Here is a 23,706-nt window from a genome sequence, read left to right as displayed (position 1 = left end):
CATACGAGGCGGCCACGGCCCTCTCCGCGGCGGGCGACTGCATCCTACTGCCGGTTCACACACCGTCCCATGTCAAAGCCGAGCCGGAGCCATCCCCCATCAAGCGCTACTTCTGGACGGGAGTAGTGCACGAGTGGGTCAGCGTGCCACCGGTCTGGGTTTGGGCGACGCCGGCGTAGGAGGCGGTGTACCTCGAGCATTGGCGCTAGCGACGGCTGGCCGAGGAGCGCCGCCACGGCAAGCACCTCGAGATGCTCGAGCGCGACGCCGAGGACGAGCAGCGCGACGCCGAGCAGGAGGCGTGCCAGGCCGCGGCGACACAGCCCGCGCCCGACATGAACACCCTCTGGAACACGGCGTTCCCCTGGGTCGGACCTGCGCCAACACTCATCGACCTCACGGACCCGAAAAACAACAATGACGCCGCCTAGGGCAGCACGCCGCCTCGTAGTTTAGTTCATTTTTAGTTTTTATTAATGCAAATGTAGACGCGTGGACTTTCGTCGGCCTTCGTGGCCGGCTTTAATGTTTAATTAATGTTGTTTTTATTTTGAATATGCATGTATTCTTTTTTTTCTCGCGCCGTCAAAAATGGGTCAGGCCAGCATTGGGCGCATGCGCCGACCCAAACGCGGAAGCAGACGTTCGTGTCCGCCTGACGGATCTAAACGGACAAAATGCGGACAAAATTACCGTCTGTTTGGGTCGGTCCGTTGAAGTTGTTCTATTTTTTTATAAAGGATGAATTTTATTAACTCAAAATGAAGCATCAAGAGGATACAAACACAACGAGTATACACTCGGCCTCTGCATAGTTAGGATGTACACATCCAATAAAATTGTTCTAATACAGTATAAAAAGAATTAGGCACAACATCCCTGTTTTTTTTATTCGCCGTTTGGTTTCTCATCAAAACAATCCGGATCGCCATCACCACGTGTTCCACGACACTGGCTTATCCGTCAAAAATCATGAAACAATAAATACTCGAGTTAGGTGGCAGGCCTGAGGCTGACAGCGGGACCCACTTCCGGAACGAACGAAGCGACCCGCGCACCACCACAAGAGACCCGAGGCCACCCGCCCGCACCGCACCACCACGCGGTACCCCACCGAGCGAGAGAAAAAAAACATTCGGCGCGCGATTCCGTCCAGATTCACCCGCCGCTCCTGGCCGCCGCGGCGTCTCCGGCGAGCAGCGGCCTCCGCCTCCACCTCCACCCCCAACGAGAGCCTCAGCGCGCATTGCTTTAACCAGCCTCCGAGCGGAGAGCGGGTCCGCATCCCGCGTGGCCCCCGTCGGCGAGCGGCTCCCCCCTCCCTCCTCGTCGCCGGTGCCGTGCCCCCCGCCGGCTGCACGGTCGCGGAGGCTCGCCGCGTGCCCACGCTCCGCCGTTCGGGCCGCGTGGGTGCCGTGCGCGGCTCGCTGAGGAGTCGCGGTAGCTGAAGGTACAGGGGAGGGAGAGAGACGAGGCGGGATCCGAATTGGCCGGGAGAGGTGGCGAGCTCCGTAGAGATCGGATCCATGGGCTCCTCCGCCGTCCAGCGCGACTCCGTCTCCGCGCCAGGTAACGCACGGCTCCATTGTAGCTTTCCCCCATCCTTGGTTGTATCATGCTAGAGAAATTCGCTGATTTCTGGTGGTAGAGGTTCAAGTTAGAAGCAGAAGGTTGCTTGCCTTGCGCTGCTTCAGTAGTTGATGCCCAGCCCATGGGGCTGCGGAGGTATGGGTCAGTAATTACGCATGGCTCGTTGCTGTTAGGCGATTGGGCACAGAAAGTTTGTTAGGAAGCGGCGCGCTTACTGAATTTTCGGCGTAAAACTCGGCATGAATTCTGGTTGTTGGACCGATTGTTATGGGGTTTATCCTAGGATTTCTATTTCAAGTTATGCGTGTCGCTTACCTGCTGCAGCTGCAACCCAAGTTCCTTCCAGGATTGGGTTACCAAAGCCGTGCTGTCCACACGGAATTGCTGTTTGAGGTATCATGCCAAATGTTAATTCTTGTTTTTTGCTCTAATAGGAAACATGGAGTGTGCTGATGACCCCGGCAGCAGCAGCAGTAGCAGAAGCAAGTGGGGCAACATGATGAGCAACGACACTTGGAGGTGGTGTTTAGGGCTGATTTACATCGTCGCTATCGCGGGCATATGGATCGCTGCGAGCTACATCGTTCAGTCTGTCGTGGATGGCGGTGTTTCCCCCTTCTTGATCACGTACATATGCAATTCTCTGTTTATTGTCTACATCCCCATAGTTGAGTTCGCTCGCTACTTCGAGGATTCTATCGACAACCTGTGGTCAAAGTTGAAAGGCAAGGATGGCGCAGACCTGCAGCAGCTTGCGGATCTGGAGAGTGTGAATCTTCTACAGAGAAGCGGGCAGGAGGGCTATGCAGCCTCACCCCTGTCAGAAGACAATTTGACTTCAAATGCGAACTTCCCTATCCATACAGAGCTAGGTGTTGCAGATTGCAGCAAGGGGTTGGATGCAAAAGGGCGCTGGACGCGTGCTCGTACAGCCAGAGTCAGCATGCTAGTCTGCCCTTTTTGGTTTCTCGCACAGCTTACATTCAATCTGTCTCTAAGATACACCACTGTTACAGTAAGTGATACTAAGAAAAGCTGTACACTGCTTCCATATTAGTCCTATCATCAATAACTGGCTTACAATATTTCCCTGCTTTTTCAGTCAAACACGATCCTGAGCAGCACGTCTACCCTCTTCACTTTCCTGGTTGCGTTGGTATTTCTTGGAGAAACATTCACATGGTTGAAGCTGATCAGCGTGCTTCTCTGCATAGCAGGAACAATTATAGTTAGTCTTGCTGATTCAGGCAGTACACTGAATGCTGTTGCCACAAATCCTCTTCTTGGAGACTTCCTTTCTATTGTTTCAGCTGGCTTATATGCCGTGTATATCACCTTGATACGGAAAAAGTTGCCTGATGAGAAAGAAGGTCAAGGCCAAGTGAGTATGGCTCAGTTTCTTGGATTCCTGGGACTGTTCAATATGTTGTTTTTCCTTCCCGTTGCGTTGGTGCTAAATTTTGCCAAGCTGGAGCCGTTCCACACACTGACATGGGAGCAAGTTGGCCTGATTGTTGGGAAAGGTAGGTCGGCTCTTCACACATTTATTCATTTACATGCCTGTTGCTATTCTTTAGAAACCTGGGGTGCTCATCCTTTATGTCAGCTATAATAGTGAATGATTGTATGATTAATTTTTGACTGCTATTAATGAGTGCTATATACATGACATTGAAACAAACCAAATCGAAATGACTTGTAGAGCCGCTAACTGGGAATTGTCACTAATCTATGAGCTGTTTAATTCTTTGCAGGTTTGTTAGATAATGTTCTAAGTGACTACTTATGGGCAAAAGCAATTCTTCTCACAACAACCACCGTTGCTACAGCCGGTCTCACGATCCAAGTTCCTATTGCTGCCCTTGTGGACACGCTCACTGGTCATGCTCCCCAACTGCTGAACTACATCGGAGCTGCTGCTGTATTAGTCGGTTTTGCTGGCATCAACATCCCATCCGATGTGCTACAGCCTTCTCACCACCAGCAGGACCAGCAGGAAGCACCCATTGTTAGCATTGTTGATGACTCGCATCATTCGTCCAGTGATAGGAATTCTACCGATGCTGTTTCATAGTAGCCGCCTGGCTTGTTTCAGGTTCTTGTCCAAGTGTAATTACCAAGCTGTGTATGCCTGGCCTCGCCAGACCGGTTCAGTCAGGTTTCCCCCGTGCTACGACACCGCAATGGAAGGGATGGATACTGGCATCCGCGTAACAAATTGTACAGTTTCATGCGTGGGAAGGGAAAATCGTTTGTATAATTTCTGTCGGTGTGTTGTGTAGCTAAATTTTGTTGTACAAGGTGAAACAGTATTTTTTGTGGCAACTGTACTGAAGTACTGGGGTTGCATGATTATTACATTGAATTTCAAGCTCATGATGTTCACCTGACTTCAACTTTTTATCTTCTTGCAAAAATCTAACATGTATGCATCTTTAGAACGGGTTATGCAGTGCCAATGGACAAGTTTTGGAACTTGTTACATTAGCAGCAACAAACATTTTCAAAAACAAAGAAAAGATGAAGAGTTGTTCTTTAGCTGACAGACTTTCATATGCAAGGATAGGGAATTTGTAATTGTGAATTTTTATCTTTACTCTGGTAAATATCTGCTCAGAGATTAGCTCTTTATTATGAAATACGTTTTGATGTAAGTTGTTCAAAAAAAATCGTGTACTTTTATAGTGAATAGTACGTGTGCTAGAAATACATAATTTTGTTATTTTGTGTAGCTCCCGTAAAAATATATTTCACCATGAATTTTTACGGAGAAGTAACATTACGCCATTTTTCAGAAACAAAGAAAAGATGAAGACTCGTTACATTATGCAGTGCCAATGAACGGGTTATGTGTGTATTTTTCAGAAATTTCAATAAAAACTGGATTTTTGAAAGAAAAATATCAAATGCAATCTCTGTTGTTTTATTAGAGCATAACATTACGCCATTTTTAGACCCTTTTTTAGATAAGAGTGTAAGATAACAAAGAGTTGCTCAGGCAGAGACGCGTCCAAGCGTGGGCTAACCCGTGTTGTGCGACAGCCCAATTCGTTAGCCCGTCCCATTTTGCACGTGAGGAAACCACCAAACCCTAGAAACAGCCCCCGCACCTGTAAATCCCCACTAACTCCGCCTATGTATTCCAATCCCCAACAGTTCATCCCACATCCTACATGCGTCTCTCCCCTGTTCCCCTCCCTTCCCCATACAGATCGCTCTTTCAGTTTTTGTTTGGATTTGTTCTGCTCTGCTACATTCGTCTGTTCTGCTTGCTTTCTTTTTCCATCTCCCCTGTTTGCATCATCGACTGGCTAGGGTGTTCAATGGCATGTATTGATGTAGTGGTCATGGATGATCGTAGAGTTAGTTTATGATGCATGTGGTTGTATGGATTTGGGCTTTGTTAAATGAGGTACTTGGTTGTGGCATTGAAAATTTGAGAGGTGACCGGTCACTGACCACGGGTGCGTCTAGGCGTGTCCGCAGACGTTTAGGGGGGAGGGGGGTGTCAAATCTGGTTGTAGATGCTCTAATTATGATCACCCACGATAAAGATACCATGTAGCAACTTCCTGGCATATGCCCTCCTCCTTCACGTGCCACAAGATAAGGATCGAGATTGTCCATGACATAAGGATCCCTCAAACACTCGTGAAACCTAGCACCGCCGCCATTTTCTCCTTCCCCATCTCAGATCCCTCGTTCGCCCTTCCCCTCTACCCCTCTCGTCGCCTCCCGAGGCACTGCGGCTAAAGCCACACGACTACCAAGGACGAGGGCGATGGGGAGGTCCATGTGGTCGGCGACAGGGTCGTGCTCGGTGCTGGTGGACACCTGGATCGAAGGCGACTGATCCGCACGATGTATCCGCCTCACTTTGTAGTGTCGTCGTGTGACCGATGGTCGTGTTTGCCCGATGGTTCTTGAAACTGGATCGTGCGCTTCACTCTTCCCTACTCGGTGTACTCCTCCGTATGAACTTGCCAGTCCTCGATAAAGATGGGGATGGAGGTGGGGATTCAAATCAGGAGAAATCCCTAGCCAACACTGCTCGGGCATGACGGTGGCGACGCTTGTGGGCACCATTTTTTCTCCATGGAGACGTTCGTCAGCTCTGCTTCCACCTCCATCATGTCATTTGTCTCCCGGGTGAAAACCTTAACCGCGGTGGGCGGCGACGGTGTCTCTGGCATCATTCATTTCTTGAAGGCTCCATCTTGGGAGATAGTTGTCTAATGGACACCATTTGGGTTGGTGATGGCGATGATCTGGATCAAGACGTGGTGCGGTGTGGCGTCTACCGTGTCAACGAAAGCGGGTCTCAGCGATGCGGCACAGCGGGGTCTTGGCGATGGACGTGTGTTGATGGATGCGCGTAGGGTGATAGCGTTGTCTAGCATCATGGTGGCATCAACGACAGTTAGACCTAGCAAGGTCAATGCGGGGATCTCTCCTAAGGTTGGAACAACGGAAGATGGTGGCGGCGGACTTTGGAGCATGCGCATGTAGTGCGCGCTAAGAGTCTGCCAGACCGGTTGATGACCTCGGCTCGCCGCGGCTTGGTGAGGCCACTGGATTAGATTATGTGCGTTGGAGTGTGGCCCGGGCACATCATCAAGCTAGTAGGTTTGTAGGTGTAGCGACAGATCGTCGGGAAGGTGGCTTTGAGTTGATCCATGTATCTGTTTTTTATCAAACGTTGTTGAATAATTTAATAAAAATGACTTTGTGCATCGCTTGATGTAGATGCCAAAGATTATCCTGCTTTTTGAAGAAAAAAAATTGATAAGAGTACATGGCACTTCAATAGAGCATCTTCCATGCATTTCTAAACACAAACAAAGAGAGAAAAGCTACTATTTGTATTGGTAGTTGGTAGCAATGAAGTAAGCTTTATCGTTCATCCAACCGCCGTTGTCTACAACAAGTATTATGGGTTTGAGTAGAAACTAAAAGAGCACTCGGTCTATACACTCTTAGACTTTTCATTCACCATCAAGGCACCTGTCTCATTCTATAGGTCTCTCTCTTCTTTGTGTCAAAACTCACACACCACTAAGTAGAATACTTGGTAGTATCTTGTTCTCTCCTTGTTTCTTTTCAAGGGAGAACCACTTTGATCCTGTAGGCATGGGATGCAAAGGGAAACAGAGAGTGACATGTAGAATTGATTATTTTACATTGGGGTTCCACAGGCCTGCTATATATGCCGATGGAACTACACAGTGTTTTTGTTGGCCTGCAACAAGGGCTTGAATACCACTGTACTCAATGTATAGGAGGACTCACACTGATTAGATTGAGTAAGCCCTATACTACAGATTTCCAACATAGATTGCACCGCAAGGTCAGTACTACAGATTGGTTCTGAAAGTCTTTTTTAGCTTGATTTGTTGCATCAGGCATCTAATTGTAATTCTAAATGTTTTTCTTGATTTCATGTTCAATTATAACTTGGTTTGATCTGTTGTATCAGGCGAAACGAGTTAAGCTCGTTCGTGTGTAAAAAAGATCAGTGTAAATGTACATGATTAGATGGTGGAGCTATACAGAGTATGGACAAGATGGGGACAACAAGTTTCAAGATGGCACAAAGGAACCTTCAGAAGATGTATCATGGAGATTGCCACGAATCATGTCCTGCCGATTGGAGTCGACTAGCTGAATATTGAGAAAATAAATCGCCGTTGCTACACACCTTTAACGGTGATCGATATGCACTAACTCACCGATGGCTGATTATTGCAAGTCAGTTACCATGTCGCTTTGTATTCCTACTTCACTCCGTGAGCGTCTATATCGTCTCTCCCGTGTGTTGTCTCGCTGTTCGTTCCCCACTACCCTCCTTGACTCCGTAATTCTGTGACAGTCTTTGACAGACATAGTTGATGCTAAGGTCACCACTCCATCTTGTGAGCTATGCTTGTCTCCCCTCCCTTCTACCTACCCTTTTAACTCAATTTTTTCTCTATGGAATTTAGAAACACTTCTACTCCGTAAAATAAAGAATTTAGGAACACTTCTACCCCCAATTATTTGATTCCTGGTTTTTTACTGAGTTCACTGTGACTTGCTGCTACAGGCTTGTGATTACATACACAAATTTGGATGTTCTGAGGCGGATATACCCCGGGTTGTGATGGGGGTTGCGTTGGTCGCCCATGATTTGTTTATGATACAACAATTGTATGTGTGGAAGTAGTGGCATGTTTAAGTAAAGATGGTTGACCGGAATTGAGTATGGCTGCGTGTAGTTTTGTGGTTCAGATTATGTACTATGTTTCCAGATCGCTTCTGTTTGGGTGTAACTGTGGACACAGAAGTTTTGGTTTCAGTTGTAGGCTTGTAGCTGATGCTTATCAACTCAATTACCCATGGCCACCTGTACATACGGAATCAATGCCTTAGATATTGTTATTATTCGTGCCCAGTTCAATTTGGTTGGCTTCTCCCTTGCTTCAGATTCTCCCTTCTTCCTATGTTCCTTACATCTTTCGCCCAGTTAATTATGGGTTCTGACTTTTGTTATAGTTTCTTCCCAATTTGATGCAGGTGGTGTTTGTGTACGAAGTGGCAACTGGTTCTACTCCATTGGCTGAAGGAATCCTATAGTTTTCGATCTCCAATAGCTAATGGCCAGGTCACTTAATGTACCTATACTCTTATTGGTTTTGTGCTTGCTAGTTGGCACTGGTTTGAAGACATATAATGGATGTATGCTTAACTATTTTATTCAACTCCATGGATGTCTTGGGCATGTATATGTTAAAATATTCATCCGAGAAAAAATGACATACATGGAAATTTACTTAGTTAGATTTTCAAAATTTAATTTAATTTTTGAAATTATTATTTTTCATACCATATCTCAATTTTTGATGTGGCAAAAAAAAATTGAAATTATGTGGTGGTTCTGGTGTAGCCAACCAAAGGCATGAACTTTGTGTGCGGACACAAGGTGATAGAGTCCATCGGAGGTGCCTCGGAGTCGCCCAGCCACCAATGGTGAAAGCAAGCTAGAATACCAGCCTGCTCCGCCTATCGATGGAGCGGCCATCATTGGATAATTTCACAACAGTTCCTATGCTTGAGCCCTGAGTTCTCTCCTGTCACAACTTTAGCTTAGGGCTGGCCGGAGAATCTGCTGGTGCATACATGGTAGGAGATACTGATTCATGGAGGACCTTCTTTGTTTGTTAATCTTGAAATTGGCTTATGAGGCTCACCTGTTATAGATCTTGGGTTTCATCAAAGCCCATGGTCGCGCCTTCCATTTCTTCGGTTAACTATGAGTGATCAATCCAATTATGTAGTGAACAGGGATCAGTAGTTATATTATTTTTGATATGTTCAGCAACTCCGAAGGAATTTCTTCTCTTTTGGGGAATATTTTTTAGCTATCCACCGAAACATTTTGGTTGTTTCTTGGATGATTCATATGTGAATCTAAGTTATTTTCATAGGTTCTGAACCTTATGTTCATCTAACCTTTATAATACCTCCAATTTTGGTAGTAAGATGTGATGTTTGCTTAAGATTGATAGTACAATCCTTTCCTCAAAGTTCATCTCAAATCTGAGTGATATACGCTTTCTTTCATTGCAAAATTCATGGAGTTTGCTTCAGAAGGTATTGACAATGTCTATTAATTGTTTCTACAACTCACTCCAGGTAAACCTCATGATTCAGTTACATCAACATCCGACATGCTCACTTTTTCTTGAAGGGATTTTCCCCATTTTATACATGTGGCAATCCATGTATAATTAATGCTCACTTTTCACAAATGGCTAGGTGCATGAGGCTTGCCTAATTCTTCTTGGTTGTCGCGCATTATGTTACATTTGGAGATCTGAAGATTTCATCAATGTGCCATGTATAAAATCTACTATGCCAATTTAAGTTAATAACTACATGTTTGTTTGTGCTGCTGCTTATTATTTGTCTTGACAATACTCTATATTTACTAAGTGTATGTTGTTTCATCTGTTGTCATACCAAAGCCAGTTTGTACCTGTGATATTTTCCTTGATTACTAACTAATATTGATCTATGTTTATGCAAAATTTAATATGTTTCATGGGGTCGTATATTTATTGTACAAATATACGGGCGCGGCAACGCGCGCCATCATTGATCTAGTAATCCATTACTAGCATCATTTAGTTTCTACTCTACAAGCTCAGTTTAGCTCAGTTTGGCGCTTACTATGATTCCATATGCTACTTTGCAATGCGTACTTGCCTTTTTTTTGCTTACACTAGATAACCTATTAAAACTATTGATTGTTGTACGTTTATATAAAAACATGTTATTTAGAAGCATATTTAAGGAATATAATTTTTAGAGTAGGTGATCATGGATTTCATTTGCACCTCCTCTTGGTCCTTTCGAGAATCAGCCATTATATCTGATGTGTTTTTTTAATAAAAATAATTTTGTTTTCATTGATGACTCAAACGACTAGAACTCAAAATTCTATAAACCTCAAGGGAGAACCAAGAGGAATGTGAAGGCATTGTCAACGAATTTCGTGATGGCACAATCAATGATGAATTTAAATGCCTTCATATGGAAGACGGTCATATTTTTTTTGTAAAATTACGTGCATATGGGATACAATTGGCTGGTATGGATTTACGTGCATATGAATTTAAATGCCTTCATATGGAAGACGGTCATATTTTTCTTGTGCCACTTTTAAGAACAAAATATTGTATAGGCGAGAGGCAATTGGCTGGTACCACAATAGCCAAATTATGTGCGCCTAGACAAACAATGTCGTGCCCAAGATTTGCAACGTTTTTACCTTGTTTTGGTGGAACATTTTCAATCTAGTTTAGTTAGTTTTGCAAAATTTAACAAGAAGTCTTATAATAAGTTTTTAAAATCTAATGCACCATAACATACTTTTTTGGGGGAATTTTCTTTCCCCTTTCGGAAGACGACCAGGGAAAGTCTTCCTTCCTCGATCTCCGCCGATGAACTCGTGGATTTGCCTCCCCTCCGTCCGTCGTTTCGGTGGCTGTGGGCAGGGAAGGGATTCCTAGTGTCTTTGCACCGTCTAATAGATAGATAGGGTTTTAGTCCTTGCAGAGGCCAGGGGCCGTGTTCGGACGGATGAAGACATTTCCTTTTCGAGTCAGTGTTCCGTGCTCCGACCCTCCTCAACTTGAAGGAGTGCATAAGATAACATCCTCTTTTTTCGGAAAGGTAGAAAATTATAAGATAACAAGGAGTCCCTCGAGCATAGACGTGTCTTATTATTATATTTGAGGCAAATAGACACGTCGATTTTTTAGTCTAATAATTTTTTGTAGTAAATTTTGAGTCTATTTTTTAGGGAATTTTTTGAGTCCAATATAGTGGTCGTCCAGCCCCCAGGTAGTGCGGCAGCCCAGCGGACCAATGCTTCGGCCCGGCCCATTTGCACCCGAGGAAAACCCCCAAACCCTAGAAACATCCTGCCACACCTATAAATCCCCACCAACGCCGCCTCCATAATCCAAACCCCAACAGTTCATCCACCCGCAGCTCCCCCCTCTGCCCCGATCCACATCGCCCTTTCGGTTTTCGTATCGATTTGTTTCTTGTTCGTTCGTGCTGCCATCGATGGTCGACCAGAGTTTTGCAGCGGTGATGACAAATTTGTGGACTAGAGTTTCTGATGCCGCCTCTTCAGCGGCATCTGCAGACAACCCCTTGGCTGTCTGAGCTCTCCCCCAGATCTCGCACCATCGATCGATCTTCTTCTTCTTGCTTTCTTTTCCATTCGTGTTCTTCTCTATTTTCATCTTTCGCTGGTTGTGGGGTGTTCTTGTAGCGGTGATGACATCTATGTGGACTAGAGTTTCTGATGCTGCCTCTTCAGCAGCGCTCTTGAAGACAACCCCTTGGCTGTCTGAGCTCCCAGATCCCCCCAAACCGACGCCTTTGACCTGTAAATTAGATTGATTCTTTGTTGGTTTTTCTTGGTTTAATTGATTGATTTATGCGCGCGTCCATTACCGATTCCGGGGGATGATTTGTGTTCCTCACGGGGTAATGGCTCGGACGCTAGAAGCGATTCTCTGTGGGGTGATATCCTGATTGGTGGCGTTCTCGGTGCCAGCTTATCCTGGAAACGCCTCATATATTCATTGAACCTTGTACTACTTCCTTATATGTTTGTGTTTGTGTTTTGGGATCTAAATGATGCGAAACTACGAAAGGGAAATCGTCTGCTGTGGCGACCATGTCAGTTCTTTCACATTGATAGGAAGATCTGATAGATTCCAGTTAACTATTTTTCTGTTGCTTTTTTTTGTTTTTGATCAGTTTGGATGTGGATGATGAGATCACAAGTAAAAATACAGTTATCCCTGTCTTACTTCCTCGGAAGGGTGCTGAGAAAACTTTGAATCTGACACAATTTACTCTGCATTGCTTGATTGTTATTTCCTGTACTTTTGGTATTTGCAAAGTGGGAAGTTGATTGTGGCCGGTGATGATTAGTATTGGTTGCAGAACAGGCAACATAGATTGTCTGTACAATGACGACACTTCTGAACTAGGACGGTCTGAGGCCACTTTGATCACTACACTGTTTCATAACCAATGTTCTGTTTTTCTTTTTTTGCTTCTGATGTTTGTGATTGCAGGGCCAATCTACTGATGGTTACAACTGGATTTGTATTTGGTGCTGGACAAGGAGAATAGGAATAATGCCATGTTTACATAAAACAGTCTTCTGATATTGTTTGCAATGTCATGGTTGGAATTTGTTTCTGTTTTGAGTGTTCCAATTTGTCAAAATACACTTTGGAGTCTTGTAAATCCGAAGATAACTCTGTGGGGTGTAGCTATCGAAACCAACTTAGTACTTGAATTGGTTTTGATACAGAAATGTATGCTGATTCGGCCCAGTTACTCCATGGTCTCACTGTAGTAGCTCACTACTCAGTATAGTAGCTTTGTAGTAACTCAATTTTTAGGTTTTACAAATAAGCTCGTTCATTGTCTGGTTATGTACGATGAGGTAAATAAAACTGACCAATTGTGGGTGCTGCCTCGAACTTGACTCCAATTGAACAATTTTGGCTGAGACGGGGATGGGCTGGACCTCAGTGTGGGACTGTGGGAGTGTTGCTGATGTTTTTCTTATAATCTCCTCACAAGGAAATAACTCAGAATATTTGTTCTGCAAATGCATTATCAGCATGAACGTTCACTCTGCGCATGAAGTTATTACTAAAGATATGAGCAACGGAGCTGATTGGCCCCAATGTTTCTGAAGAGCAGCATGCCGTCTGAAAGATCCCTGAAAGACATACACCCCTTGCAGAAAACTTGGAAAATACCAGCACGTGTTGTGTTGTTATATGTGTTTTCTTGCTGCTGCTTTGTATGCTGGGACAATTGCTCCTTTTAAACTCCCTGAACAGAGCTCATAAACACCCCCTGGCTCCCTTGCCACCCTGCATACTCCCCGTCGCCTCTCTGCCGCCTCCACACATCAGCTCCTGTCTTCCATCTAGCTTTGTTTTGTTCATGGCAATTTGTTTACTGACATGCTGCTTCAAGTTTTATTCTGGTGTTTGCTTTGACTGCTGGTAATTCTTGATTTTGGCTCCATATAAGCTAGCTCTTAATCAGTACGTATGTGAGTTCTGTCGTACTTGGTTGGACTGACAAGTACTAGTACCAATCATCAATGCAAAATTATCGCAATCTATATCAGAAAATAATAGATTTAAAAACCAAACAATCTGCAAAGCTTACACGTGCCACTAAGAATTTCCATTCCAGGTATTCTTAGCAATTTTGATTCTACACTGAAATTTAGGGTGCTTTTGGAGAGCTTACTGTACAGATAAAATGATCTGCCTTGCAATACCATTTTTCGTGCAAATTAAGTCTTAAATTTATCTGCTAAAAGATTGATATATATCCTTCATGTTGTCTTGTAAGTTGAGGTGTGCATTGCTTAATTATGTGTTTATGGCCTTAGCGCTCTTCACATTGGCGTGGAGCTTGAGCGTCAGCTGCAAAAAACAACGGTTCAAGTGTTCAACTAAGTGTAAGTTTGCAGTCAGTCAATGATTGCAGTTTTTCAATGACACATTCAGATTCTTTGCATCCAAAGGAGAGAAAATGTCACAACTAATTTTTACCTCCAATGGCTGAACGCTCTTGTAGCTTTGGTTTGCAAGCAAAAGGATCACACAACCTGACAGTCCAGGGAGCACTCTTTTTCTTCCAAACTGTAGCATTGATGCCTGTCAGTTTGCGGGTAAATTACATTGTGCGACGAGTGGTCAACTAGCAAGTTGTTGATCTCTGATTCTCTGAAACTTTATCCTTGTATAACTGGGTATTAGGCAATATTGTTCAGATCCTGAATTCTTGATTGAACTTTTGGTCTGTTTCAAATACCAGTACACATATTCAGGTTCAAAGAATTAAGTAGCAACATATCTGAGCAAGCTGGAAACACATCCGAATCTGGAGTAGTAGAAATTTGTAAGTGCATTGGGATATTGTCCTGTAGGTACGGAATGTGCTGTTTTTCAACTCAACCCTGATCCTGATGGTTTTGTGACTGTTGAAAGACAGTATATGCCACATAAGTTCAGGCATTCTCTCAATATAATATAAGTTGTACTTATTGTCATATAGCTTACTTATAGAGATGGGGAAAAAGATGATGATAAAAAACTCCAATAATAAGAAATCCAAGAAAAAAGATATAACGGATGAGGAAGGAGCTAAAGAACCTATCAACAATGATGCATCTGGTGGCAGTAATGATGCATCTACTTCTACTTCCCCTAACCCTAATGATGGTTCTAGTTCCACTAATGATGGAACAAATCCAAATGTGAAATTCTTTTTCTTTTTTCCTGATTTCTATGCATGTTATGCAACATGCTTTAGCAGTTCTCTTACTCTAATAAAGTAGAGAGCCGTGCTACATAATGATACAAAGGGGATACTGAAGGAGGTTTTGCAATTGTTTCTAATTTAAGTATGAATCTTCTTGAATCCAAGTGCCAGAACATTCATCTTTATCTTGAGGTATGGTTCGTTTCCAGCAGCAGTTTCTTAGTTAATGCATCACTGAATTGTCATGAACCTTGAACTGAATACCTTATTGATTATACTGTCAACTATTTTGGGTTGTGATCACACCTTCTGCTTCTATTTTACCTCCTAAGTTTTCATCGTTGAGGTGTCGTGAGTATTAATGAAGAATCTGTGTTTGGGTGAATGTTATAAATTATTCTTTTCGTTGTTGCTTCCTTTTAGGTGTTTTTGTGTCCATGAATGGAGGATCATATACGTGCTTTTTGGGTCCTTTCTATGAGTTTTCACTTTTGAAAGTCATATAGCCGTGAGGGCGGACCGTAGGCATCATTGTGTTTCAGATCAGATATGTCAATGAACTCCCTCCGATCCATTAATATCGAGGGAGTATGATTTAATTTGTAAGATGGAGATTTGTGCTTAAGTACTAAACTAATCTTATAGATTTATTCTTTCCTTCTTGTGCATGAAGAGGAAATCAGAAGTTTAAGTTCCCTTAAGAATTTTCCTTTTTCTTTTTGGCAATAAAGTATTTCTTATGTTTGCTGTTTCAGACATAGGAACGTAGGGAGGTGAATGGACTATGGATTCAGAACAGAACCAGGTTGACCAATGACCATGGCACGTCTTCACCAATGAGTGGCACGTCTTCACCAATGAGCCATGTTGTCGGCACCAATATTCAAGCTTGTATGTGGAAATGAGAGGAGAGAGCAAGGATGTATGTGGATGAATCAATAACCAATCTACAAGCTCCAAGGTAAAATGAGAGCAACCTACATTCTCTCACCACCCACTAGATAAACTAAATACACTCTATTGGAATAGTTGTATAATTAGTTGTTGGTTAGTGATATGCTCAATTTACCAACAAACAGATTACTTGAGATGCTATGCTCCCCTTTTCCATTTTATCTTGTGTGAATTTAAAGCTGACATGAGTGTCATTCTTTTTTGTTTCAACATGTCATCTTTATTGGTAAAAAGCACATTGGATGTTCAATTTGAGGTGACTAAGTGAGCATTCATTATAGGTTACCAGTGTGATGTAGACAGTGCATTTGAAAGAAAATGTGATGTAGACAATGCATCTTAGATTATTACATCAGCTTAAACCGAAGAATGGCACAGAATGATTCTACGAGTTGCTTTCCACAAAGACGTGCATTGCACTGGTGCGCTTCCTAGTGAACATCGAAATTCCGCACGTCTCAATGCAATATTTATTGTCCAGGAAGCAAAGCAAATGATGAAATTAAAGCTATTAATTCATAGAATAAGGAGTGTATATTCTAGCTCAAATCATGTTACATTGTTACATACTTTTACATCTCCATAGAATGAAATCTCTCTTCGTCCTAGAATATTTTTTGCTAACCTAATTGTGCCCACACCTACAGGAGAAGCTTGTTTGTTGGAGTGTCACTAAACCTTAGTAGGACTTGCCAAAATACCTTGACAAGACTAACTGATCATACAACACCCCTACACCAAAGAATGCTTTGAATGCAATCACAAAGGCCATCTTATAGTCAGCTCTTTTTTCTGACAGAATGACGGGTTGATGCGCTTCTGCTGAATTGCATTTTTGAGTGAGAGCAGAGTCACACAGCTGTGGGTTCCCGTTGAAACTAGAAGTCTGAAATGTATCAAACTGGCCTCCATATGGAATAGGTCCTTCTAGGTTATTGTTTGAAATGTTGAATGCTGAAAGGAAGTGCAGGGCGTTCAATGCAACTGGGATAGCACCCTAGCACCTGCAAGTTTGTTAGGTTGCAAACCGTTTGTGGGATCTCCCCGGATAGCTTATTAAAACTGAAATCAAGAGCGGCAAGCGCTTTGAGCTGGCCAATCTGTGGTGGAATTACACCTGTCAAGTAGTTGTTGCCTAGATTCAACACTGCTGGGAAAGATGTGATCATACGGTACTGAAGTGATGGGCTGTTATAAACTATTAGCTCAAAGACCGTTGAGTCCAAATGAGTTGAGTTATCAGTTGATTTAAGCATTGGCATCTCGGTTAAGGTTAATGAGATTTCTCCTGTAAGACTGTTGCTTGACACATCCATATAGAAGAGATGACGTAGAGAGCTAATCCAGCCTGGTATTGGCCCAGTGAGTCGATTGCCACATAAAATTAACATCTGTAAGTTTGTAGCCCTTAATATCCATACAGGTATTGTCCCGGAAAAATTGCAACCTTGCATATCGAGAACCTGAAGACTTCCAGAACCATCAATTGTTTCATCCTGTGTGAGGATCTCTCCCCAAAAGTTGTACCCAATAAACACTGCGGTCAGGTTCTTGCTGCTCTGAAGAATCTGAAGTCCATTTGTGATGTTTGTGAAATTGATTTTGCTAAGTGACAAGGAGAGATACTTCAGATTACCTAGTCTCAACGAGAGCTGCCCATGTAAGTGGTTAGTAGATAGCCGCAGCGCAGTCAGATTACTGCACGAGTATATGCTTTCTGGAACTGTGCCGGATAAGTTGTTGGAATATAGATCTAAAGTTTTTAGGTTGGGCAGGTTGGAGAAATTGACCTTGGTAAGTTCTCCACTGAAGTGATTGCTCTTGAGGTCGATTGTTCAGAGATTTGTGCAGTTGCTGAGAGCATATGGCAGCTCCCCTGACATGTTGTTGTTGTTCAAATGGAACTCCTCCAGTCTCTTGAGTTGACCTATATAATCTGGAATCTTTCCGCTGAATCTGTTCCCTCCAAGATCAAGGGTTATGAGATTTCTGAGGTTCACTATGTTTGCAGTATCAAGAACTCCATGTAAATCATTGTTTGCGAAAGACAGGTATTCCAACGAGGTTGCATTGAAGAGTTCATTTGGGAGCGTTCCACTGAGGTTGTTATCCCCGGCTCTGAGCACTCGCAGCTTGGAGCAATCACCGAGTCCTTGGGGGATGTTGCCACTAAATTTGTTGGTACGCAGATCAAGCAGAGTGAAGGATGGTGAGTTGTTACAGAATTGAGTTGGTATCCACCCAGTAAAGCTGTTACTGCTGGCATTGAGTGCGGCCAGATTCTCCATTGCTTTTCATATGGCGGATGGAAACTGTCCTGCAAGTAAGCTGCTGGAAGACAATAATTTCTTAAGATCATTTCTATCATTCCAAGCAAAGAAATCTCTTTTAGTTTTTTCATTCATAACATAGCCCTCAGGCACAACCTAGGGTGACACAGAACTAATTTCAATTCATCAATTTAATTTAGGCATGTATTCCGAATATTGATGTTTTGACTGTGGATGCCAAAACATCACAGTTTGCCTGATAGAGTGAATTCCATTATAAAATGAAGCTCCTTCCATCAATTAGATAGCTTTTATTAATTTGATTTTTCTATTTTGAAGATACATATTGGTTATTTGGATGCTTTCGTTTAAATATTTGCAGAGATCAATGAGGATTCGGGCGGCGGGGCGGGGACTGGTGATAGGAAAGATAGGTCCAAGAAGAAATCAAAGAGCATGGTGAGTTGTTCCCCCTTTTCAAATTTAAAACCTAGACTAGAATCGGTCAATTGTAATTTGGTAATATTATTAGGAAAGCATAATATTTTCCTACTACCTTGCTAATAGCTTCGTGAGGTAATTATGCAGCTATATATGTTTGTTTTTTACTGTAGTGAGATCACCTATTTTAATTTAGAAAATAGAAACATGAAGTATGGTTATAAGAATCTAACAGTAGATGTTCTTAGCATGAACAAGCTCTGTAATGTACCTACTAACTAATAGCACAATCAAATCTTTCCTGAGCTGCGTCCGTCAAACATAACTCACCAAAATGACACCAGTATGCTTTCTTACTATATTACCTAATTCAATGACAAGAAGGCAAAAACAATGCTGAAGCATCAGAATGTGTCGTCGATCAATATTTTAGTTAATAAACCATGAAATGGAAAAGGTTAGTTTGATCTCTCCAAGAAACATCATATCTTAAACCATGTTCACACGCGCCATCTAAACCTATGTGATCCCTTTCGGTTCAGTTTTGATGAGGTGTGTACAGAGAAAAGGCAACATAAAGTTGGTCCAAAGAAAATAGTGTATATTAACCTGGGAAGGGTATGAAAATTGAGCTGCAAGATAAACCGTAGCATATTTTTCCTTTTTGCTCTCCTGAAAATTTATATACAATGAGAAAGTTCATATTAGCATGTAGCATACGTCATGAAGGAAGCTGCGCTGAATTAGTCAAAGGAAATCCAAAACTGCAGGTCGAACCTTCATCACCACATTCGCGCCAAAGTGAGCTCAAATGAACCATGGACTATCAGTCAGTATAATATCCATAGATACATCATCAACCCTGTAACCAAATTATTATAACCTTTCCAAGTCGCACTATAACTTCATGAATCATAATTTAAAAACTGGAGAGTGGACAAGAAAAAAAACTTTTTAGTTTAGTTGGTTTGAAGCCAAATTCTAATCATACAAATGAAGCCAAAAAGATGAGAGACACAAGAAGACATTCCAGATTTTGTTTGTGTGCATTTTCTGGAAGTAAAAAAATTGATTTCTCACATTCATAGCCATCAACTTATCCCAAACAGGCAACAAATTAAAGTACATATTATGATGCAGTTGGAAGAAAACAATCATAAGTATGTCCAAACCAGAAACTCAATGCAATATCTTTTAACAAAACTATATCAAGACTATGCCCAGTCTCACCTTCTGTAGTATTTTAATGTAGACTCTTATGGATGCACTCGGTGTGTACTAGAGCCTAATCATCTTCGCCTAATTAAATCCTTTGGCACCTTATTTCTTGCCTTCACTTGCTGCTGGCCACCAGGTTCATACAGGAAAATAAGGAAAGAAAAGAAATCAGTAGTCAAGCCGACACAACACGCCAATCGCCCAGATGGTAATTTTACAAGTGAAACATATGTGCAATAATATTTCCTAGGTAACATAGAAAATGAAAGTATGTATCAAGTTTGGTAATGGCCTCTCCTTATTTTCTTGCAAGGGCGAATCACGTCGGCCATCACTTCTAGACTGCCTCGAAGGCTCGATGTAAAGCTCAACGAGTGCAATCGCTACTGTCGTGTTGTTTCTATTCTAACGCGATCTACTTGAGGTGAGGTCGCCCCATTATTTACAATGCGCTCAATCATCTATTACCATTGCCATGGTGTTCTTCCTGCATATGTGCTGATAGTCTTCCTGCATTTTTTTGGCTTGCAGACCAGGAGACAAGATTCTATTGGGTCCAGCTCCTAATGATTGATGATGTATAATTTGTCTAATTCCAGTTCTTGGAGCCACCCACTCCTCAATTAGTGATAGTCATGTTACTCATGTAGTTTCTTATGTGTTGCCCTGAAAACCGTACTAATTGTAATTCTGTTGCTCTCAAGTTTGCTAATGTGTCGTTGTGTAGTTGCAAACGTCTTTCACTTGACTAGCCTGACCTCTTACTATTATATTGCATATTTTGAGATGATATTGGCACTCACTCGAGCATCGATTTTCTGTGTTCATTGGAAGTTTTTTTAACTTCATCTTCCTTTGTGCTAAATGTTCTTCCTTATTGAACTATCGGTCCAATTGTAGGTTGCGTGTTGCACCTAAGGTTGGATATATGGTGATATGGTAAAGCCGATTTGGGAAAGCGGGTGTACAGTGTGCATAAGTTAAGAAAACAAATTATAGTCTGTGATGTGATCATTGCATTTTAATTTTGTATATGTGATCACCTCAAGTAGGTAAATACTGAATACACTTCTCTAGCAAGCGCACGCATCAAGGTGCCATTTTTTACTCAATCGATTTCAAAACAAGGCATGAGACTGCCACTCTTTTGTTGCATTGTGTAAAGATATGTGGTGTGAGGAAAGGAGAACACCTGTTTTAAAGTGATGGCCGAGCTGACAATGCACCCATTATTTGGGCAAGTATTCTGAAAACAGGAATTGCGGGAAGCAGCGCCCCAAGCAGCAATGGCGGGAAGCAGCACCGACAGCCGGAACATCACGACGTACTGCAAGGAGCCGAGGCGTACCCAGCACCACCCAAATCACCAATCTCCTCTGTCCAGAGCTGCACCGAGTGGCTAACCGGTGGGAGGACACGCGCACAGGCAAACCCACACACACCATACACGCGTGGTTTGGACCAGCGGGAGGCTTGACACGCTGCTATGCTTTCTGTGAATGTTGTCGCCCACAGGTCCACATGTCCACCCGTGAACGCTGTGGCCCATCAGGAAAACACATTTCTGAGTGCTCCCAGGTCCCAACCATCTATTGTCAGGTTTTCCTCAAAAAATATTCTATTGCCGGGTTTTTCTGCACAAGAAATCTATTGCCAGGGAAATCCCTAAAAAATATCTCTTGCCAGGTAGTTTTTCTTTTTAAAGAGCAACTCTAACGCGCGAAAAAAACATTTCAGCATTTAAAAAATAAAATAAGCATCAATTAAACATAAAAGCCGGCCACGGAGGCCGGCGATAGTCGACATTACATTAATTAAACATAAAAAACTAAAAACTAGATGATGGCGCGGTGCCCTAGGCATCCTTTTCATCGTCGTTTGTGGCGGGGTCGGTGAGGTCGATCAGCATCGGCGCAGGGCCGGCCCAGGGGAACGTCGTGTTCCAGAGGGCGGCGATATCGGGTTGTGCCGCCGAGGGTTATGCCTCCGCAGGGCCTGGCGCGCCTCCTTCTCGGCCTCGCGCTCGAGGTGCTCGCCCTCCCGGCGCGGCGCCAATGGTCGAGGTAGGTCGCCTCCAGCTCCTCCGTCGCACGGTACCATATCGGCGGCGCGTTCACCCACTCGCGTACTACTCCGATTCAGGAGTAGCGCTCGAGGGGGGCCGGCTCCTCCGGCTTGACTTTGTTGTAGATTCACACAAGATATGGCTTTGTGTGCATTGAAATAGCAACAAGTTGGCCTCTCAGTTTCATTTCTGTATACATTTGACTCATATACATGCAGCCAGCGTGTCCATGTGATCTGGATGAATTTCTCTATCCTGTTTTATGTTGTGATGTCTTTGATTTTTGTCTCTTCCAGATTTACATATAGATGCTTCGGTGAATACTCAAGAATTTTGTGTTCTTTTCTATTGACGGCCTTTAGGTAATTTTTTTATTTTTATAATGATTCTGAAATGAGGTCACTGCTACTAATCTTGCTCTCCAGGCCTGGTGGCAGGATGCTTGGTCAAGAATGCAGGGTGAGCAAAATAAAACTATGAACGCTTTTATCTCTGGTCAGGGGAGCAAGATAGCGGGATTTGACAGTGTCTTCACACCACCCTGGAGGGGGTGCCACCGAGGGCTTTCTCATGGAACGTGATGCAATGTGGTTTTATGCACGCTGGTCTTCTACTACTTTCGCAGGTCTATTACTTCCCCTGAAATGCTTCCAAGGGTTCTATTCGGCTCCATTGTATTTTTTTTCTTTTTTATTGCTTTTCCTTCTCTGTTTCTTTTTTTTATAAGCAAGGCCATAAATTTTTACCATGTGTCTTTGCTCACACAAAAAATTACTTCAAAATACACATGCTTCTAAAAATGCACATCCTTTTCAAAACTATGTATATCTTATTATCAAAGGTTATAAGACAGAATGTGTTTTCCCACGACTAAAACAAGTAATACATTGTACATTTTTCAAAGCACACGTGGAATTAGCGGGCTCCTTCAGGTATTTCAAGAGAAAAACATAATCTGCTTAACTAATTTTCTATATTGCTTATTTATGCATTTGTGACCATAGCTTTCCAGTTTAGCTCATAAACTGGATGGCAAAATAGAGTTTGCCCATTTCATATCTATGTTGTCTTACTAGGAAAATAGAGATTGTTTTATAGCTGATGCTTAATATGTTTTATCGGCTGGTGAATGCTTAACTTTAGCTCATAAACTGGATTGCAAATGCTAATTCTGATGGGGCTTTTTCCACTTATTGTTTTATGGTTGTCTAGACAGTTGATGGCATGCTTCTTTCTTGCTAATTGTCAATCCTCTTGTACAGGGACCCTCGGCTACTTATGCTTTGCTAGACAATGAAAATATGTAGATAGCATGTACGGTTTTTTACATTGTTTTGCGCAAGTTGAGATGCATCACATGATGTTTTCCTTTTACATTTATGAGTATTACAGAGTCCTCTCTTTTTCCGCAAGGGGCAGTAGCTGTGCCATTTGATTCGAAGGACAAAGAGTTGATCACAAAGGGGTAGCATTCAGGATATATACACAAAAGAGTATAGAACCAAATTATATGATGTAATTGACCACTATTTCTATTAACTTCTCCTTTACACAATGTTCACGAGTTCATGTATTAAGTACATTTTATTGTGTCACTTGTGTTTACTTTTTTTAATGCAAGTTTACAGCTACTCGGTGTTCCTAATTGTAGGCATAACTATCTTGACCTATCGATGATCTAATTTGTGGCATTATTACCTTAAGAAAATATTTACATTTAATTTCCTTTATATATAGGTATAAGTTCTTACCAAATGTACTCAAATATACGGTTATTGAAAAAATGTAAATATTTTCAACACGAACATGGTTTTAAACGGGTCTTTGCACCATTTGGCGCAACTGGTCATCTAGTCATTAAATAACCGGGGCAGCCCAGGCATGTACCGCGGGCGTGATTTCCATAAACTTGGAGGATTGTTTCGCAAAAACGCCAGACAGACCGGCTGTGCCACGAAGCTGCCAACGAGGCGCCATTTGTCCGCTCCTGGTTGGTTGTGGACTAAATCATCCCATACATTTCAAGTTTGTGGATGAGTTGATCATCTTTTGCAACTTCGTGGACTAAACCATCACATCCAATGCAAGTTTGTGGGTCTCTGCTCTTGCCTCTAATTCTTCTCTTCATGCCAAAAGAAACTTCTCTCTTGAACTGATTGACAAAGAGCTAGTTGACTGTTTTGAGAGGCCAACAACAAAGCAATCAAGTCCAAGTAACGGCAGCTATTTTTTGTTTCGGAGTACCTGCAGGCTTTCTTGCGGGGCCATGTACGTAGTAGCCTAGTAGGTACGACATGTGGCAAT

General features: G+C 42.7%; 2 protein-coding genes, 1 long non-coding RNA gene and 5 other non-coding genes across 8 annotated transcripts; 7 read left to right on the top strand and 1 right to left on the bottom strand.

Moving 5' to 3' along the window:
• Positions 1-1,088: 1,088 nt before the first annotated feature.
• Positions 1,089-3,966, top strand: LOC125520728 (EamA-like transporter family). Its single transcript, XM_048685719.2, has 4 exons — positions 1,089-1,569; positions 2,025-2,605; positions 2,693-3,113; positions 3,345-3,966. Exons 1-4 carry the CDS (start codon positions 1,527-1,529, stop codon positions 3,662-3,664), a joined length of 1,365 nt encoding a protein of 454 aa, XP_048541676.2. The 5' UTR covers positions 1,089-1,526; the 3' UTR covers positions 3,665-3,966.
• A 7,256-nt stretch (positions 3,967-11,222) lies between these two features.
• LOC125526166 (small nucleolar RNA Z157/R69/R10) lies at positions 11,223-11,307 on the top strand. The gene has a single exon (XR_007291586.1). It is a non-coding gene; the product is annotated as a small nucleolar RNA Z157/R69/R10 (small nucleolar RNA).
• Positions 11,308-11,406: 99 nt separating this feature from the next.
• On the top strand, positions 11,407-11,503 carry LOC125526165 (small nucleolar RNA Z157/R69/R10). The gene has a single exon (XR_007291585.1). It is a non-coding gene; the product is annotated as a small nucleolar RNA Z157/R69/R10 (small nucleolar RNA).
• A 93-nt stretch (positions 11,504-11,596) lies between these two features.
• LOC125526188 (small nucleolar RNA snoR80) lies at positions 11,597-11,728 on the top strand. The gene has a single exon (XR_007291603.1). It is a non-coding gene; the product is annotated as a small nucleolar RNA snoR80 (small nucleolar RNA).
• Positions 11,729-11,910: 182 nt separating this feature from the next.
• Positions 11,911-12,003, top strand: LOC125526106 (small nucleolar RNA R38). The gene has a single exon (XR_007291565.1). It is a non-coding gene; the product is annotated as a small nucleolar RNA R38 (small nucleolar RNA).
• A 66-nt stretch (positions 12,004-12,069) lies between these two features.
• On the top strand, positions 12,070-12,156 carry LOC125526178 (small nucleolar RNA snoR20a). The gene has a single exon (XR_007291593.1). It is a non-coding gene; the product is annotated as a small nucleolar RNA snoR20a (small nucleolar RNA).
• A 1,125-nt stretch (positions 12,157-13,281) lies between these two features.
• LOC125520727 (tyrosine-sulfated glycopeptide receptor 1) lies at positions 13,282-17,813 on the bottom strand. The gene is given in 2 exon segments (XM_048685718.2): positions 13,282-16,406; positions 16,408-17,813. Coding segments are annotated over 2 exon segments (1,725 nt in total). The 3' UTR covers positions 13,282-16,087.
• A 186-nt stretch (positions 17,814-17,999) lies between these two features.
• LOC147961031 (uncharacterized) lies at positions 18,000-20,139 on the top strand. Its single transcript, XR_015612286.1, has 4 exons — positions 18,000-18,137; positions 19,474-19,545; positions 19,651-19,761; positions 19,869-20,139. It is a non-coding gene; the product is annotated as an uncharacterized LOC147961031 (long non-coding RNA).
• The last annotated feature ends 3,567 nt before the right edge of the window (positions 20,140-23,706 follow it).

The sequence above is a fragment of the Triticum urartu genome, chromosome 7A (assembly GCF_056163025.1).
Source record: "Triticum urartu cultivar PI428250 chromosome 7A, HENAU_Tu73, whole genome shotgun sequence".
NCBI classification, from domain to species: Eukaryota; Viridiplantae; Streptophyta; class Magnoliopsida; order Poales; family Poaceae; genus Triticum; species Triticum urartu.
Note: the sequence above shows the minus strand (reverse complement) of the source record. Positions and strands in the feature narration are given on the sequence as shown.